The sequence below is a fragment of the Erpetoichthys calabaricus genome, chromosome 13 (assembly GCF_900747795.2).
Source record: "Erpetoichthys calabaricus chromosome 13, fErpCal1.3, whole genome shotgun sequence".
In the NCBI taxonomy this organism is placed as follows: Eukaryota; Metazoa; Chordata; class Cladistia; order Polypteriformes; family Polypteridae; genus Erpetoichthys; species Erpetoichthys calabaricus.
This window is the reverse complement of record NC_041406.2, coordinates 39,287,557-39,307,959: the sequence shown is the minus strand read 5'-3', so window position 1 is coordinate 39,307,959 and position 20,403 is coordinate 39,287,557. Positions and strand designations below refer to the sequence as shown.

Below are 20,403 nucleotides of genomic sequence, written 5' to 3'. Positions count from 1 at the left end.
AGCTTTTAATTAGCCGATTGGGCTGCCAGTTTTGTGACGTAGAATAAGTTAAACAGATTGAATGTGCAATACTGACAGAACGTAAAAAGTGGAAACTGCTGAAGAAAATAACTGCTGTTTGGAAGGATTTTTAAAGTGTCTGAAAAGTTTCAGAATTGGTGTCTGAAAGTTTGTAATGAAAAAATTATATAAGGTGGATTTAAAGCAAAGAAGTTTGGCACAACTAATTTAGTTAGACAATTGCAATTGAGTAGATCACTTTGCAGAATACACAGACTTTTAACAATGGAGTGAAAGCTGTAAAATCGCTAAGGAACCAAATCTGTCTCAGCCATCAGTTATGGCATTGTTTATATATAAAAAAAAAAAAAGAAGCAGCAGGAATATGACTAGGACAGCTAAAAATTAAAGTGAATTACTAATTAAATAATGGAGTTCATTATTTCAGATAATTAAGTATTTTCTCATATGACCCCAATAAAAAAAATAACTCCCTCACCTGCCAACCCATTTTCTAAAATATTTTCTGTATATCACTGTGCTTTTGGACCTTCAGTTGCAGGACACATTCACACACACTCACTCTCATAAGGCCAATTTGAAGTGGTCTGTAATCCTAACATACAGTAAACGTAAGTCAAAGTAGAAGTAATGTTTAGTATGTGCAAAGAAACCTGTGACTAATTTGGGAAAACCCATGCAGACCGTGCCAAGAGTGCAGTTTAAATCCATTTCTCAATAACAGGGTAGCTTACACTCTGAGAGCCTGGGAAAAGTGAATTTAAAAAAAAAAAAAATGAATATGTCCAGTGGCTGACTTGTTTGTCACAGTTTGTACACTGTGATGACATTACAGCTGGGCTTTGAAAGACTTGAATTGCAAGGTGAATAACTTAATAAAAGAACTTTTACCCAGTTACCTGTGGTTTTGTAGAAGAATATGTATAACTTCTGTTGGTGTATAAGTGTGTAGCACATTATGGAAAGCAGTGATCTTTTTTTGTGAGCAATTTTATTTATATTTTTTAATGTTGTCGGATAGTTATCTGTCATTTAATTTTGCAATTAACTTCTATGCAATACTAAATACAAGCGGCATCAATAGTGAATGAATAGCAGGATGCATATATGTATGTATTTGTGGCAATTTCAGGTCGTTTTCAGATACAACTGAATATGAAGAGGACACTTTCTTTATAAAAATACAGAGCTGCAACTTAATATATTGTATATTTCTGCATAAGTATTATGAGGTGTGTTTTGTGTGATTCAAGTAATCTTGTATTATACAGTAATCCCTCCTCCATCGCGGGGGTTGCGTTCCAGAGCCACCTGCGAAATAAGAAAATCCGTGAAGTAGAAACCATATGTTTATATGGTTATTTTTATATTGTCATGCTTGGGTCACAGATTTGCGCAGAAACACAGGAGGTTGTAGAGAGACAGGAACGTTATTCAAACACTGCAAACAAACATTTGTCTCTTTTTCAAAAGTTTAAACTGTGCTCCATGACAAGACAGAGATGACAGTTCCGTCTCACAATTAAAAGAATGCAAACATATCTTCCTCTTCAAAGGAGTGCCCGTCAGGAGCATATAAAGTCACAGAGATAGAGAAAAGCAAACAAATCAATAGGGCTGTTTGGCTTAAGTATGCGAAGCACCACGGCACAAAGCTGTTGAAGGCGGCAGCTCACACCCCCTCCGTCAAGAGCACAGAAAGAGAAAGAGAGAGAGATAGAGAGAGACAGAGTTTGTTTTTCAAGCAAAAATCAATACGTGCCCTTCGAGCTTTTAAGTATGCGAAGCACCATGCAGCATGTCGTTTCAGGAAGCAGCTGCACAAAAGATAGCAACGTGAAGATAATCTTTCAGCATTTTTAGATGAGCGTCCGTCTCGTCTAGGTGTGCGAACAGCCGCCCTGCTCAATCCCCCTACGTCAGGATCAGAGAAAGTCAGCGCAAGAGAGACAGAGAAAAGTAAGTTGGGTAGCTTCTCAGCCATCTGCCAATAGCGTCCCTTGTATGAAATCAACTGGGCAAACCAACTGAGGAAGCATGTACCAGAAATTAAAAGACCCATTGTCCGCAGAAACCCGCGAACCAGCAAAAAATCTGCGATATATATTTACATATGCTTACATATAAAATCCGCGATGGAGTGAAGCCGTGAAAGGCGAAGCGCGATATAGCGAGGGATTACTGTATATAAATTATACTTTTAAATTTCTACAATGCCCTGACCATTAAGTTAAATTAAAGGTGTAATTGAATTTAACAACCCTATTGTTTACAGGCTCGGCTTAAATCATTCATGAGACACATTGGAATAAGCGTCGCATAAAATTGAAAATCTGATTCAGACTGGACAATTTCCCATTTAAAAATGCCACTGATTAGAACCGGCCTCAAAAATCTTGATTGGTGGTTCTGTATTAATAATACTTAAAGTAATATGTAATGAATAAGTCAAATTTTAAATGTCACAGACACCTGATTATTTATACTTCCTGAACTGGATAAACCATTTTGAAAATGGATAGAGAGTTGAACCAACAATTGTAGCCATATTCATAACAATTGGAGAATGAATGTAAACTGTTCATTTCTGTATCAGGGCTATGTATGGTTGTGGTTTAAAAAGCGAATAATCTTGCCCTCATTTCAGTGCACTTAAATGTGGAACACTATAAGGTAAATAATTGCTACTGACAGTTGATTGGTCACATCATTTTGTTCTTGAAACATGTATTAATCATGTTTTTCTTTTCTTGGATCTAATTCCTTAATAAGAAGAAAGTGGAAACAGTTTTTTTTTTTTTTTTTTTTGCCTTGAAAGCACCCCAGGATTAGCCACCTTTATTAAGTTTAACCATGCAGGTTCCTACAATCCCTAATTGAAATTGAAGCCCTGACATAACAAGACAACTAATGTATAGCAAAATGTATTGGTAACTCTCTTCATCACTGATTATTATGTTGTTAATAATTATGTTATTATGACATTGATTAGTTCTTGCAGGCCTATTTGGATCAGACTGAATGCGCATGATACAGAAACATATGTGAAATATTGCTTTGACACACCTAAAAGACAGTCCTTATCAAATACTGAGTTTATCCCAGGCATATAGGGGTTAAGTGGTCAAGAGCATATGTAAACAAAGCTGGAGTCACACATGCCAGGAGACCTGATCCAGTAACATTCCATGACTATATTTCAGGAATGTACTAGACCTCATTATGTATATGGGTGTATAGGAAGTTCTGGAAGTGTTGTGCAATTCACAGGTCAAACAAACAAAATGTCATAATGGCCTACTACTTGTTGACTGTGGTGTGAGTAAACTTCTTTTAAAAGGTACTGGCATTGTATACGACTAACTTAATTTGTGGAATTTAATCATTTTGTGGATGATTGTAAGGTTATAGTTAATTAAAAGGTGTTTGGAAATTGGGAGGAATTTGAAGTACAGAAATTGCTGCTTAGTCAAGCCAAAGTTTAGCACAGTTTTTGTGCACAGCTCTGCACAATTTGCCTTTTGCTAACCATTTTCTCCCAGCAAGTTAGAGCATACAGTACTGTTTGTTTCAGGTGCATCTTTGTCATCTGAGTACATTAGGTGTAAAAAAAAAAAAAAAGATATGCAGTAGCACTGAACCATTGCTGTTTATATATAGAAGAGTTTTTATAAAGGCAACTCCCATCTGCTTTTAAAAAAAAGGTTTTGGCAGTCTGTTACACATATAATCAGCTGTAGTCCAGTTTACTCCTATCAGTACCTTAAGTGTTGTTTTGCTCCTGTTTATGGTTGATAAATGTGTTTGTTTATGAGCAAAACAAGTTTTTAAAATTTTTGTAAAGTTTTTTTTTTTTAGTTTACCCTGCTGACCAGTGTTTTAAGGAAATGGCCAATTCTTAAAAGAGCAACTTAGATGTTGTTTCCATAACTGCTGAAGTGAAAGTAATTGTTTAATATGTGGATATTACAGGTTACTCTTATGAACCCCTGCAGTGAATGTAATTGCTCTGCGGTTAATGACAGAACACATTTTGTTGTGTAAGAGTGGAGTTTCTGGGTTTCTGAAGCAGTAAAAATTGAATTTTGTCATCTTTGAAGTGTTTTGCTCATCAAGTAGTTTTTGCACAGTGCACTCTAGTTATCATTAGTGTAGTGAATAATTGCAGATGAAATGTTTTTTTTAAGATAGGTGTAATTTAACTGCTGCTGTTAAATTCAGTACTCTGTCACTAAGATGCTTGGATATTTGTTAAAGGATGCAGCAAAACTGAATTGACATTGACACCACAGTCAAAAATGGCAAATTCAATCCGGTACCAAATACTGTCTGCATCTGAAATGGGTACAAGATGTAGTTTAAAATCATGAATTTGAGTAATCTTTGCAACATTTTAGATAAGGGAAAAAAGGTAATGCAGAAACAGAAGCCAAAAACATGGTGAACAACTGTAACTGGGGTGCATATAGTATATGAGGATTTTAGAGAAGCAGAAAGTTTTAAATTTGTGGAAGAGTTGTGGATTGAAGTTTGTCAAGTAATTGGAATAGTGGGACTTATGTACTCCTTCCAAAAGGAGAGCTCTTCTCTTGAGCTCTTTTAAAGACTATATTTTATTTCAAAGCACCATGCTTTGAGCTCTGAGCTGACTCCCTTTCCTAGAGGCTTAAATCTACTCCTGCTAGTCATCTGCCAGTTTTAATTTTTTTTCCTCTGATAAGAATGCATCACTTGAGAGACTGCTGTTTGGAACTTTGTATTTTTCAGTGGACTAATTACTTATTCTTCATTTGTCTGTCTTAACACAGCCTTCTTGAATCTATTTGTGATGAAAAGGTTGCTGCAGACGGATTTGGTGAAGGTGTTGCTTTGCCATTTTTTTGCAATTTGGTATAGGTGGGTTGTTCTGGGCCTCTTTGAAGCAAAAGTCATCTTGGCTGTGATGTTTTATAGGTTACTTTTTCAGTCTTGGCAGCATTTGCAAAATCTTACTTGTATCTGGCCATTTTTATAAGTTCCTTTTACTGTCATAGTTATTATTCATTTTGTTCAGGGGTCTTCAGGCTATTGCTTGAAACTATATGTATAATTAAGGAATTTCTAATACTCCTCAGTTATATAAGCTATACCAATTCATTTTTCTAAAGTATAATCCACTTTAGAGTTGCAGGATATCTGAAGCAAATATCTGTTTTTGTGCATTTCAATATGCAAGTACTTTATCATTAATACGTTTAAGAATAATCTACTGGACGCCACCTCATACAAACAAGCCTATTTTTATATATAGTTAGTATTTGTATAGTCAAAAATGATTTTGCACCATATACATTTTCACTGATGGCAAAATTTCACATCAGTTATGGCATTTACCAGTATTATCACTCTGTTTTCTTTGTGCCAGACTGCTACTGCTTGTGTTTTGTATATTATTTCTTTACCTGTCCCCATAATATAGAAGTACTTTTGAATGTAATTCTACCATCCTCATGCAGGCAAACAAGTTTTAAACTCCAAAATCGTCTTACGAGACACACTGGTGCACTACATGCTGCTGAAACGGACTATCATAGAGCAGATTGATGTATGTGGATACCTGTCAGCTCATTAGCAAAAAAAAGTGCATACACAAACAGTCTCTGACCATGCCTGAAGCCTTTGTACTTTTCAGTAGCAGCTTTAATCACGGTGCCACTTGTTTTTCTATTTTATATCTAAATAGAATCAACTGAAATAAAATTTATACTCTGGATTTCTCATCAATATGCTTAGAATGTTTTTTCCATCACTTTGCAGAAGGCAAAACCACATGTGTGGTGCTACCAGATACAAACACAGACAACAGATTTGCAAAATAATGTAATTTTTTTAATGTTATAAAAAAAAAAAAAGCTCCATATGCACGAAAGAATATCTTGGTGAGCTTTCTGGCTTTTGTTTCTTGTTTGATTATTGTGGCTTATTGGCTACAATTTTATTAGAGCAAAACATAAAATGTTATTTTAAACGTTAAACATTAGATGTTGTTATTAACACAACAAATATGAAAGTATGCTTCAAGCTTAATCTAAGGAAATGTTCAGCTCAAATACAGAAAGTGAAAAGGAAGTAATACAGATTTTTTTTTTTTTAATCCTTTATTTGCCATATGCAATTTCCTGTAGTAGGTATTTATCATTTTTCACATACCCCAACCTACTCTCCAGTGTTTTGGGGTCGGAACACAGGGCTAGTTGTTTGTACAGCAGCCCTGGAGCAATTGCAGGTTAAGGGCCTTGCTTAAGGGCCCTGCGGAGTAGCATTCCTTCTTCCACTGCCAAGATTTGAACTGGCAACCATCATGTTACCAGCCATAGATCCTTTAGCCAGAGTCTCATCTAAAATAGTTCTTTATTATAATAAACCAGCAAGAAAATAAGAAAATTAAGCACAGGTCTGTTATACTTATTTAAGGATTATATTAATGAGTTCGTGTCCCATTTTGAAAACATTCAGAACAGATGCGCCTAATGAGAATTTGTGTTTTTCCAGTTTAAGATATGTTGCTTTCCCTCTCAGAAGATATATTTTGCTTTCCCACTGAGTTTTAGAAGCTGGATATGGGTTTTTCGAGTTAAGCAAAATGAGTTTTGTTTACAGTACTATGTGAAAGTCTTAGACACTTTAGATAGTTCACAGAAATATTTGTCTGAGAGGGCTAGTTTATATCTTGTAGATCAGTGTATCAATACAATGAGTATGTTAAGGCATTCCAAACATTCCTTTTGCAAACAAACGGAGTACAATAATATATCAGAATGTCCTTAAAGAAAAAAAAAACTAACAAAATAATAGACCACTTTACAGTTTAAAAAAAACAAAGATCTTTGTAGGCATATAGCCCAGAGCATGATTAAGCAAATATAACACACAGGTGTTAATGACCAATGATAAAATGTATTAATTGAACCAGATTGATTAACTGTATCAGAAATAGTTGTGTAGGGGAAATAAAACTGTTCAAGGGAAAACCTTAAAAACTTAAAGGTGAGGTTGCAGTTGATTTGGCATATTAACCTTCATACCATACACGATGACAAATTGGAGCAAAGCGATGTGGCACAAGGTATCATCGTGCACTATCAAGGTTTCTCCCAGGCAGAAATTCCATTGCATACAGCTGTTTATCGATGTGCTATCTAGTCTATTCTGCAGAAGTGCAAACAAACTGGCGTGGTTGAGGACTGTGGTTGGACACAGAAACTGTATACTGCAAATGCCAGACACATAGAGCTTACTTCCTTGGGGAAATTAGAAGATATCCTGCTATCTAGTTGAAACTGGCAGAAATCACTGTGATTGTTGGCACACCCATCCATAGTCTAGAGACATCTCATCAAGAATAGTTCTCATAGAAAAGTTACGACCAAAAACCCATCTCTCCAAGATGAAAATACAGCCAACCTTCTTCTTTCGGCTGTTCCCGTTAGGGGTCACTACAGCAGATCATCATCTTCCATATCTTTCTGTCCTCTGCATCTTGTTCTGTTACACCCATCACCTGCATGTTCTCTCTCACCACATCCATAAACCTTCTCTTAGGCCTTCCTCTTTTTCTCTTGCCTGGCAGCTCTATCCTTAGCATCCTTCTCCCAGTATACTCAGCATCTCTCCTCTTCACATGTCCAAACCAACGCAATCTCGTCTCTCATGCCATACATAATATGACCAGATTTAAGTGTATTGAACAAGTCATCTTCCAGTTCTCTCTGGGCCTACCAAAATGAGCAAAGAAATTCCAAAATGGAAGTCTGGGATATTTAGGGTGATGATGTCAAGTGGCTTTCAAGCTTTTGTCGAATCATGATGTACATATCCTTGATTGACTGCAAGATGAGAAATACTATAGGGCCATTCCATATCAAATCAACTAATAGCCCACGCATTTCAGACTCAAAAAATTCTGGAAAAATTACCAGGTGTACCCAGGTTAGTCAGAAGACAGCATATAAAATGTTTTTGATGCAAGATCAACACTTTTCCAAGATCTAAGTACAGTACCACTCTCAAAGACAAAGATGCCCTACACTCACATTCCTGTTGATACCAAGATGTTAACATTTCATTATAAATATTGTTTAATGATAAATCAAGCAGCTGTTGTTCATGTGTTGTGCTTAATGTGCCTTTGGTGATTTGTTTTTTCCTATTAATTCGATATCCAAATTAGTGATGAAGAACTTGATGGCAAATGGTAAATTGAACCCATGTTTAGAAGGGAAAATAAAAATTAAAGATACACATAAGAAAAGTAAAACTGTAAGACTCATTTTTTTGAGAAAGAAGGGACCATGTAGGATAAAGGAGAATTAATTTTAAAAATGTATGGACATTTCCACAGTGTATTAAGCTGGTCTGAATATAAGACCCTAAATCATTTTTTTCATATTTGGAAGGTCTCCTGGTCCAACTCTGATGCAGTTTCTTGTTTGTTTATAACCCTTTGAAAATCCTTATGTAGGTATCTAAACATAGAAAAAATTACAGCAGGTTGTATCATGTATCATGATTTCTGAAAGCCTAAACATGGCAAAGCCAAAAGTGCAAAATATTTTTTCCATTTTTGAAGGTCTGCTGTTACTAAGTGGTGTCGTTTACGTTACATACTATACTCATAAAGATACCAGTATGCAAAATGTGAGCATGTTAGATGGTTTAGTTCTTGAGATATGGTCTTGTGAATTTGACGAACAAATAAAGCCATGTCAAATTTGACACCACTCTCCCCTCATATAGTTTGCTGTATCTTGGAAAGTATTGATCTTGCATCAAAATAATTTTACAGGATGTCTCCTGGTTAACATGGTTACACCTGGTATTTTTTCAGAATTTTTTGAGACCGAAGTGCATGGGGTTTCTGGAAAATCATTTGATTTGAAAAGGAATGATCCTGTACTAAATCTGGTGTCTGATATCTGCCTGTTTTTGTCAGCTAGATTACTAGACCTGTTTATATCACATATTTCACTAAGGCTTATGCTGCTAGCAATGTTTTTGCAATTTCTGGGACAATATCTGAAAGCTTGTTAATATGTAGAACATGCTTGAAAACAGTGTTGTATACTTGATCCTGTCAGTCCATGTGACAATAGGGTGTGAGTGCAGAAATGTTTGCTCCTTCATCAGTTACCCAGATGACTTTGTTCATAACAATAGAATAAAATCCAAGCTCATGCACAAGCTGTCAGTGCAGCCCTCTCTGTATGTTGTCACCTGTTTTTGTTTCTTTGAGGCGGTATTTTGCAGAGATAAGCACTCTGCTTTTACGCTTGTACTCTGGTGTAACATAGTGGCAAGTAATTGTCAGGTAACTGACCTTACGGTAATCATCTGTCCACATGCCTGGGGTCATTCTGAAATTAATATCAGACACGATTGTTGATATTTATCTGTTAACACCCTGCCTTTTCGTCATTGCAGTCTCCTTTCATTAATGAGAGATGGCAGTAGGATCTGGTAGAACACTTTAGGCTGGAACTCTCTCTACCATGGCAAGGTCCCAAAATTATAAGTTCCTGTGTCTTTTGCAATTGTGTTGTACATTTATGTACCTCTGTTAATTGGATATGACTTGCATCCATTTTTGTTGCCTTTCATCATCGGACATTTCGGCCAGGTTGTGGGTACCAAATGATGTGACGCAGTTCACAAAGGTCACTTGCCTTTGTTCAGCAGACATTCCTGTCCTCATGTAGAAAGAGAGGGAGAAAGAGACTGTACAAAATAGCGTTTTAGAATCTGTATAGAAAACATGGTTCTACATGTCCATGTGGTTTTGATCTTCAATATTTCAGTGTTTTGGGAACATCTTGATGTCACGATATCAAGTGTTGCATTTTGTGCCAAGTTATAGTTTTAATGGTACCACAGAATGCTGAAAAAAATACAATTAGTTGAAATACATTTTTGACTGCTTTCAACTGCTACTGATCAGGTTCTTAACCTCAGTAGTTGTACTGAATATTTTAATTTCATGACGGCATTTGTTATTTTACTTGAAATTTAAATGTGTTTGTGTTTGCCTGTACTTTTTAAATTGGATTCTGTCATTCTGTCATTTTTTTTTTCTTGATAAACTATTTATTTCAGCAACACTTCATAATTTTGGCCAACATTCATTCATTAAGTGTTCCATTTTTCCAAACCTTATTATTCAGTCACATTGATTTAACAAAAATTAATTGACTATGTAAATTTTAACTGCTATTCTTAAGCAACAATTAAAATGTAAATGAAATTAAATTTCTCAAAATGAGTTTGAATCCCACGTTATTCTAACATATTTGTTTTCCCCCACATCACTTGCGATAAATATTAAAGGAAAATTACAAATAAAGAGGGTCTCGGCTGTCAATAATGAAGCCAATGATTTATATGATAAAGAAAGTAAAGCCTTTTAAAATTGATTCCTTCTGAAGATTATCAATCATTGTAGTTTGTATGTTCCTCCCCACCAAAGAAAAGGTTTATTTAGTATGAGCTTTGTGTTAATGTTGTATACCTGGTGTGTTGGAGGTCCTTGTGAGAAGCTTTCTCTTTACCAGCCTTTTTACATTCTCTTTCTTGCCACTGGTCATGAGCTGTGAAAATGCACAGAAAGAATAGGCCAACATCATCTTCTTAGGCATGGTGGCTCCACTGACTTACCATGATTTGTGGCATGGTTTATCAAAATAAATTGACCTTGGATTAGAACCACTGTTTTTTATAGTCTGAGAGAACCTGTTGATGGGATTTGGACATGTAGTTAGGAAATCGCAAAGGAGTTTCCACAGTTGGGTCTACCAGGACATGCAGGAAGGATTAAGACTTGTTGGCTTTGCTTGGAAGCCTTTGCAAATTTTTTTTTTAAACTTTTATTGAATTTATTTAAAAAAAAATGTAACATTCCATACAGTCAAGTCAAACCTAACAAAACTAAATTCAATTCAACCCTCATCCTTCAGAAAGAGAGGAAGGCCAACAGCTGGAGTAAAATTTTTTAAAATTAGTAAAAAGTGAAAGGAGTCCTTCTCCCCAATATAAATGCTTATTCTACAATGTTATTGATTAGATCCTGCCAGGTTTTAAAGGTTTGAACAGATCCTCTAAGCGACAATTTAATTTTTTTTCCAATTTCAAATAGTATATAACATCAGTTAACAAACCACTGACTTAAAAGAGGTGGGTTAGGATTCTTGTACAGTAGTTGAGCAAGATAAGTCTACATGCTAGTAGTGAAGTTGAGGCAATTACAGTTTGTCCTTCTCCACTTTAATCTCACCTGGGAGTACACCAAACACAGCTTTTAATGAATTAGGAGTGATTGTGATGCCAAAGCTGTCTGATAGGCATTTAAAAATTTTTGTCTAGAGTGATGTTAAATTGGTACATGCCCAAAATATGAGGCCTAGTGGCTGGAGCTCGATTGCAACATTTACAGGTTGAATCTTGCCCTGGAAACATTTAGGACAATTTTAAACAAGATATATGTGTGTGGTTTTAAAAAAATAAATAAAAAAAATTAAGTTGTATAATTGAATGCTTTGTGCATATGGAGCTAGAGTAAATTCTGTACATGGCTGCCTTCTACTCTGTTTCTGAAATATTGAGTAAGAGATCATTTTCCCACTGTACTCTGGGATATTTAAAAGGAAGGGGCTTTAAAATGGTTTTATATATTATAGAAATACTGTCTTAGTCTTCAAGATTGATTAATATCTCTTCTAGAAAAGAAATATGTGGGAGGTGTGGAAAATTGGGCAGATTTCTTTTAGCAAAGTTTCTAATTTGGAGATAGTGGAAAAATTGTGTTAATGGGAAACTAAATTTGGAGTGTAGTTCATAGGATGCAAAGACATTATTTGCAAATTCTTCAAGAGGAGCTAAAGTTTGCTTGTTTAGGTAAGGTTAAGGTATTCTGATCTACTCAGCTTGGCGTGTTACCACCACAACCCTACTCCAGCTGAACACATGCAGACAACTTACAAATTATCAAAGGCCTGTTATTGTAATGTTCATTGGTATATGCGCTCCTTGTTGCACTCCCATTTTGTGTTTGTTTTAATCTACAGCACTTTGCCCTCTTCTTTGCTCATGCAAATTAGATGCTCTTTATAGCAATTCTGACATGTATTTTTCACTAAATTAACTTTTTCTAATCACATTTTATTGCAGGATTAATTGCTTTCTTATTGAAATGTTTCTTGTTCCATATTATGACAATTCTCTCCATGAAAGATTCTGTACCAAATAAACTTTGTTTTTTGTTTTTTTTTAAGCAACAGAAAAACCTTGAAGGATATGTCGGTTTTGCAAACCTACCAAATCAAGTGTACAGAAAGTCTGTCAAAAGGGGTTTTGAATTTACATTGATGGTAGTCGGTAAGTCTTTTTTTGTTTTTGTTTTTTTCTTTCACCTTTTTCCAAATATGTGAAAATTTATTTTGTCAGTGAGTTTCTCCATGTATACTTCAATAAAATTGGTTTTGTCTTCTATCTTGGGATATGTTAATAGCTCATTTGTCCATCAAGTTACCTTAAGGGTTGGAAGTAAATTATATTGCTGAGTACATGATTAATTTAAATTTACATTAAATATGAGTACCTGAGAGCTGCCTGTGCTACTGCTTTTTTTTTTGTGCTCATGTAGATTGTTCATAAGCTACATATACTTCTTCACAGAGAATCACAAATACATATACGCAAATTATGTGGCAGCCACTAAAGTATAACAAGACAGCTATCACATTATGAATACATGTAGGCGTTTGTCTCAGGTTTTACAGCTGAATAATTTGTTTTGTTAGTATACTTAGTGTGTACACTTATTCTGCTGAAATATGTGGGAGCCCGAGAAGTTTGTACATGTGACTGAGTCCTGAACCCCTCAATATATGATTGTATGCTTTTATTTCTAAACAAAAATACATAAATCACTTTCTAGTAATGGGAAGAGATATTGTGTGGCACGTTTTCACTTAACATTAAAACAAATTATTACATGCATACTTCATAAATATTTTCCCATAAGCAGTGTCTGTTTTTTATAGTAACTTTAAAATGAATTAGTCAAAGAAAGTCAACTGTCGAGTTGGTCTCGTCCATTGCGAGAGATGGACGTCTGAAACGGAGCTCTGTTAGCAGCGGTGTTATTTTTTATATTATTTCCTTATTATCCTGAGAGATCCTGTATTTATCCAACCCGAGGGTTCTACTACAGCATATATAAACATGGTCAGCAAGAAAGGGGCTCAGAAAGAAATGGAAGTCCAAGTTCAAGCTCAAGGTACGGCCTTTCAGAGACTGACCTGGAACAAATGGGCCAAAGCCTAGACTCCTCGGGACCAGACTCCACAGCATCGTCTCCAGTTGAGAGCAAAATGGGGAAGCAAATGTGCGAGTGACACAGGTCACGATAGCTCGCCGATTGGAGAAGATCATTTGAAACTGGAAAAGGCCTTGCACTCCGCGCTTTCACCTACTACACGTGCGCCGGGAACATCGGCTGTAATAGAGCCTGCCGCTTCATGTACGGTGCTCGAAAGCAGAAATGATCTGTCCGAACTGAAGGTGATGATCGCTGAGCTCAAGCAAGAGATAAAGAATGATATAAAGAAAGAAATAAATAGTATGCTCATGACAAATGAGAGGATAAGCGAGAAGACAAGTGAGAAACTGCGGCAGGATAACAAAGACTCGGAGAAATGCGCATATATCCGCTTTGAAGCGGCCTTTAATGGTATGCTGGATAAAATTGAGGAGCACATTCAGGAAAATGCATCTAAACTGAGCACACTTGCCAATCAGCTGGAGGATGTAAAGCAGGCATTCATGACTCAAATTGAAATAGCCGAAAATCTAGCATCCACCGCTGATGGAAAAGCAACAGCTGCCAGTTCCGAATGCAAAAAACTCTGAGACAGACTTGCTGCTCTGGAAGATGGAAGCAGAAGGAATAATATTAGAATCAAAGGTCTACCTGAGAATCGTGAAAGTCCAAACCCAGTGAAATTCGCAGCTGAACTATTCTCTAAAATAATTGGAGAGGACTTTAAATCAGATACCTAGATAGCAGCAGCTTATCGCATACACCAGGAGTGTCGAACTCCAGGCCTGGAGGGCCGCAGTGGCTACAGGTTTTCATTCTAACCCTTTTCCTAATCAGTGAGTAGTTTTCACTGCTTGTTAACTCCTTTTCCTCTCATTTCAATAGCCCTGTTTTTAAGGAGTCAGTCCTCTGAATTGATTCCTTTCTTCATTAAATGGCAGCCAAACAGAAATGAGACGTGAAATGAGCCAAAAGATGACCAGCTAAACTGGGATTTCAAACTCCAACCAATTTAACTCCAAACACTCTCTTAATGAGAAGTTGATTCTTGCTGTTAATTAAGCCCGCTATTTAATTCAATGGGTTGTTGCTGCTCTCATTCTGCCACAGCAGACATTTCCAAATCTGTTGATTTTTCTGTTTTTTCTAAGAACATTTTCAAAATGTTTTGGTGACCTGAGAGATCAACCTTACTGAGACCTTCACCTTTATTTATTTTCAGATATTGTGTGATAGGCACAGGTGAGCTGGTCATAAGGTGGCTTGTTTGATGTCTCATTATTGTTTGGCTACTAATTAAGGAAAAGAGATAATTAAGGGGCCTGAGTCAAGTTAATTAAAACTAAAGCAAAAAAAGTTAATTAGCAGTAAAAACGGCTCACTAATGAAGAAGAAGGTTAGAATGAAAACATGCAGCTACTGCCTTCCTCGAGGACCGAAGTTCGACACCTGTGGCATACGCGGATCAAATACCTTTAGACCTAGGTCTTTAATTATCTGCTTCGAGAGATTATTATGTAAGCTAGATGTGATGGCACTCCTCAGACGCAAGAGATTATATTTGAAAATAACCACATTCGTATTTTCCCTGATTTCTGTCCCACAACAGCTGCTAAACGTGCAGCCTTCTACAACATTAAACAGTGGTTATGGTAAGTCCATATCAAATACAGCCTCTTGTACCCTGCCAAACTAAAAGTAGATGTACAAGGCCAATACTACGTCTTTTCCAAAAAGGATGAAGCAGAAAAGGAATTAAGAAAGCTGATCCCGACACTATTCTGAAACACAATAGTGCGTCGCATCCTGTCATGGCATGGCAAGGAGATATCACCTGCTGTCTGATCCACTTGTAATGATACGGGTATTATAATTATACACTGCCTGGCCAAAAAAAAAGTCGCCACCTGGATTTAACTAAGCAAATTGGTACGAGCCTCGTATTGGATAATTACTGCATGGGTGATTATCATTCAGCTGGCAACAAGTTATTTAACCCCAACTGGTGCAATAAGTTGCTTGTCATTTCTTAAACAACCATGTCGAAAGACACATCTCGTGGTCGTGGAAAAGATGTTAGTCTGTTTGAGAAGGGTCAAATCATTGGCATGCATCAAGCAGAGAAAACATCTGAGGAGATTGCAGAAACTACTAAAATTGGGTTAAGAACTGTCCAACGCATTATTAAAACTGGAAGGATAGTGGGGACCCATCGTCTTCCAGGAAGAAATGTGGCCAGAAAAAAATCCTGAATGATTGTGATCGCCGATCACTTAAACGTTTGGTGAAATCAAATCGAAGAAAAACAACAGTAGAACTCAGGTCTATGTTTAATAGTGAAAGTAAGAGCATTTCCACACACACAATACGAAGGGAACTCAAGGGATTGGGACTGAACAGCTGTGTAGCCGTAAGAAAACCACTAATCAGTGAGGCAAACCGGAAAAAAAGGCTTCAATTTGCTAGGGAGCATAAAGATTGGACTCTGGAGCAATGGAAGAAGGTCATGTGGTCTGATGAGTCCAGATTTACCCTGTTCCAGAGTGATGGGCGCATCAGGGTAAGAAGAGAGGCAGATGAAGTGATGCACCCATCATGCAAGATCTTGGTGAAAAATTAATGCAACAATGGATAGAACTAAATCTTGTGACATTGCAGAAGCTTATCGAAACAATGCCACAGCGAATGCGTGCCGTAATCAAAGCTAAAGGCGGTCCAATGAAATATTAGAGTGTGTGACCTTTTTTTTTTTGGTGGCGACTTTTTCATTACTCGGACACTTTCTGTTTGTTTTAATTACAGTTATAGACGTGTGTGTGGAAGAAATTAACTTTTTTTTCTTTTCTTACTACCCTAAAGGAGACTGTTTAACATCATACCCTTGGTTTATTGTGGTTATTGCATTAAGACTTACTATGCTTATCCTGGACCACTTTCTAACACCATCCCCTGGGTTTATTATCTTATTATTTTAAGATTGCTGAAGACTATATTATATATTTCATGCTTAGTTTGTTAATGATTATATATAATCATAGTTTGTTAATGATTATTTTAGGCATATAGTATTTAGACTATATTGGCAATAGATACCTGTACTTTTTAATCCTAAAACGCCGCTGCGTGGGGGCTTGTTTTGCTTTGGACGTGCTCTGTCTCTCGGTATGTCAGAGGACTGAGACCTTGTGAAGTGGGATCCAGCCTCACGTGGCGAGGCAAATGGGGGGAGAGAAAGAGAGCAGGCTATATCTAATCTATTCTTTTAATCCTTATAATTATAACTACCAGCGTAACAATAGGCTGCACGGCAATAACTCTTGGGGAAATAGGAAATTAAGGTTAAAGCTGTCTCACTTCCAGTTAAGACTATAAAATGACATCACAAACACAGCATTAATATCTCCATGATGGGACAGTTAACTTTGTGAGCTGGAATGTTAAAGGCCTGAATCACGAATTAAAGAGAAAGAAAGTACTCTCTCACCTAACAGGTTTAAACGCTAAAGTAGTATTTTTACAGGAGACCCACTTGCTAAGCAAGGATCAGTTCTGTCTGCCAAAGGACTGGGCTGGCCAATGTTTCATTCTAGCTTTACAAAGAAAACTAGAGGTGTGGGAATTCTCATACATAGAACAGTCTCATTTGTAGCATCAGATATAGTATCTGATCCGGAAGGGAGATATGTGATGGTCATGGGCAACTTATATAACTGTAAAATGATTTTGATAAATGTTTATGCACCTAATGTCGATGATAAGGAATTCATACAAAACGTATCTGCATCCGTCTCCAATGTGAACACTCATAAAATTATAATTGCTGGGGACTTTAATTGTGTTTTAAATCCACTATTAGATAGGACTCCTGTCACAGGGGAGATGACATCTAACACTGCAAAGATAATTACAGTTTGTAACTGACCACAACTTATCATACCCCTGGAGGTTTCTAAACCAAAACTCAAGAACATATTCTTTCTACACACCAGTACATCATTGCTACTCAAGAATAGATTATTTCTTCATAGATAATAATTTCTTGCCTTCGATTAAATCTTGCAAGTACGATGCTATTGTTATTTCCGACCATGCACCTCTGATCTTGGAGCTAAAGTCATTATGCACCACACACTCTCCTCATTAGATGGCGTCTTAACCCGCTTCTATTAGCAGACAAGAACTGTACAGAATTTATATCCAAACAAATCCGTTTCTTCCTAGAGACAAATACATCCTCAGAGGTTTCTGTAGGAATACTCTGGGGAAACTCTAAAGGCCTTCTTAAGAGGACAGATGATTTCATATCTTTCCCACAGGAATAAATTAGAAACCAAGAAAGTATCAGAACTAAAAAGTGATATTACTACAATAGATGAAGAACATGCCAGGCAACCAAGCGAGGCTCTACATAGGAAAAGGCAGGCTTTGCATTCAGAACTCAGCCTCTTGACAACTAAAGAAACTGAACAACTAATTTATAAATCCAGACATCATTACTATGAACACAGAGAGAAAGCTAATAAGCTTTTAACTCAACAAATCCACAAGCAAGAAGTTTGCAATACAATTCCAGTAATCACCAACACGAACAGATACCAAATCATTGACCATAAAAATATAATGCACACATTTAGAGACTACTATAAATCCTTATATTCTACTGAGTTTAAAGAAGACAACACACAATCTAATGTATTTCTGGTTACATTACAGTTACCACAAATAGATACTTTTAGTGCAGAGGTAACTGGATAAACCTCTGGCACTATCAGAATTACTAGATGCTATAAAGTCACTTCACGGCGGGAAAGCAGCAGGCCCTGATGGCTACCGTGCAGAATTTTATAAGAAATTCTCCGCTCAGCTAGCTCCCCCCTCCTATTAACAACATTTACAGAAGCTAGAGACAATCAAATTCTACCTCAAAACTTTTCGCCAAGCATTAATCACCGTCTTTCCTAAACAAAATAAGGACTTACTACAATGTGCATCATACAGACCAATTTCACTTCTGAATAATGATGTTAAGATACTCTCAAAAATCATAGCTAGAAGGATGGAGAAAGTGCTGCCTTTGGTAATATCACAATAGCAGTGATCAGGTCATTTTGTATTTTACCCGACGTCCCACTAAACACTTTATTGGTGGACAGGTGGTAATGTAAATCCGTGTTGCTCTCAGCAATGAGAGAAAGAAGCTCCACATAGTTCCCTCTGTTATTGGATCCCACGCTTTCATCGTGTCCCCGAAATGAAAGTTCCTGTTTGCCCAAAAAAATGACACAGTCTATCAGTCTTTTTAAGATTTCTCTGTTTTTCTTCACCTTTTCGTTGTGGAGCTCCGTTTCCCTGCGCACTTGCTCGTTCAGCTGTAGATCCACTCTGGTTTCCCCAAACGTTTTGGAAAGCACCGTTGCTTGTAAGTGTCCGGCAGTGCTTTGATGTCTCATTGCTGCCTTGGTTAGGCAAGTCAAATTTACAAACCCAGTGTGGCTCCAAACACCATGTCGACCAGTGGCAAATAACAAGCACTCCCAGCAATACATTTTGCAGTGTTCCTCGGACCCTGTGAGCCAGGGGTACCGCTCGTAGTTGGTAACCTGAATGTGACGGACAAATCCTCCTCCTGGTTGTGACAGGCTAGCTAGCTTCAGAGTTGTCCGACCTTTCGTAACAATGTCCAGCTTTTCTTGAAAAGTCCGTCTTGAAAATGGCCTTGAAAGTAAATCTGCCACCAATCTATTTCTTCTCCTCCTTCAGCCATGGGGTGACAAAATAGCTATTACACCATCCTATCCAATCAATGGGTCTGAATACGGTGATGTTGCCGTACTCCTGCTAGAGGGCCCTAGTGAAACCAACTCAAAATCTGATTGGTTGAAGCAACAGTTTAATCGACATTTATTTTGTGTTAGAGGGCCTGCAGAACGGATTGTGAAGGCCTCCCGGGCAGACTTCTTTGACTTTGACCCTGCCTGGCAACAAATGATGGCTGAAATGTGATTGGTTAATTGCTTTAATATGAAAATACATGTCTGGAAGCAGCACAACCATCGGAAAAGCTATGAAAGGAAGCGGACAGACTATTTGGAATTATTTAATAAGTATTCATGGACAAAATATAATTAACATCAATTTGTGATTCAGATAATTTTTTAGGCCAGCAGAGAAGGCCTTGCAGGCCCTGACAGTCCGCCACTGGGTTCAGTAGTTAATTAAGACTAAATCTGCAGTAGAAGTGTTTAAAGATCTGTTCTTAGTAAAACTACATTTGTAAATAGAGTTGCAAAATTTGAAAAAAAAAAAGTACTAAAATGAGTTGTGAAGTGAGTGTACATTCAACATTATGAAAAGTGAAACGCAAAAAATCTGTGAAATACCATACCATGCCTGGAGTAACACAATGTCAAAATTGGTGACCGGTAAAGCAAATAAATATTTTTTTAATGCATTTGCGTTATATTTCACAAGTTGCATGTGATCTTACAGCCCTAAAATTAAGGCATTATAACAGAAGTAAAAATATGTTGAAGAAAAAATTAGCCATTAGCAAACTTAGCGATTTTTAAAAGAGACCAGTTGTACCCTTCACCTCACTACTTGTCTTCTTCCATGGCAAACTTTCAGAGCCAGGGGTACAGTATAATCCAGGGTGTACCTCAAAGTAATCTCCAAGGGTAGTTATTAACATTATTGAATGCTTTTACCCAGATATAAATTGCTGTCTCTGTTCTGTAGACAACCTGGAGATGATCACTGAAAAAAGGGTAATGCGATTACTTGTAATGTTAGCTCTTTTGTACTTAACAAGCTGTATACCTGGAAAAAATGGGATGAATGTAATTTACTTCAGCACATAAAAATACAACCTTTTAGGTAGTTGCCAAGTATTATTGAAACAATTGCAGTATTCAGTGTTAAAACAAGTAATCCTCCACAGTCAACCACACTGGAGGATACCATTCAATCTGTAAATACACTTAAAAATGTGCAAACTCCTTGCAGACCCTGGTATTGTGAGGTGGGAATGACAG

The 20,403-nt window shown here is 36.9% G+C and overlaps 1 protein-coding gene across 1 annotated transcript in view; it reads left to right on the top strand.

Annotated features, from left to right (window-relative positions):
• The first annotated feature begins 12,272 nt into the window (after positions 1 to 12,272).
• septin7a (septin 7a) overlaps positions 12,273 to 20,403 on the top strand; it is a 95,353-nt gene continuing 87,222 nt past the window's right edge. Inside the window, exon 1 of the mRNA XM_028818142.2 lies at positions 12,273 to 12,423. Coding sequence (XP_028673975.2) covers positions 12,273 to 12,423 — 151 coding nt within the window. The remainder of the gene's footprint in view (positions 12,424 to 20,403) is intronic.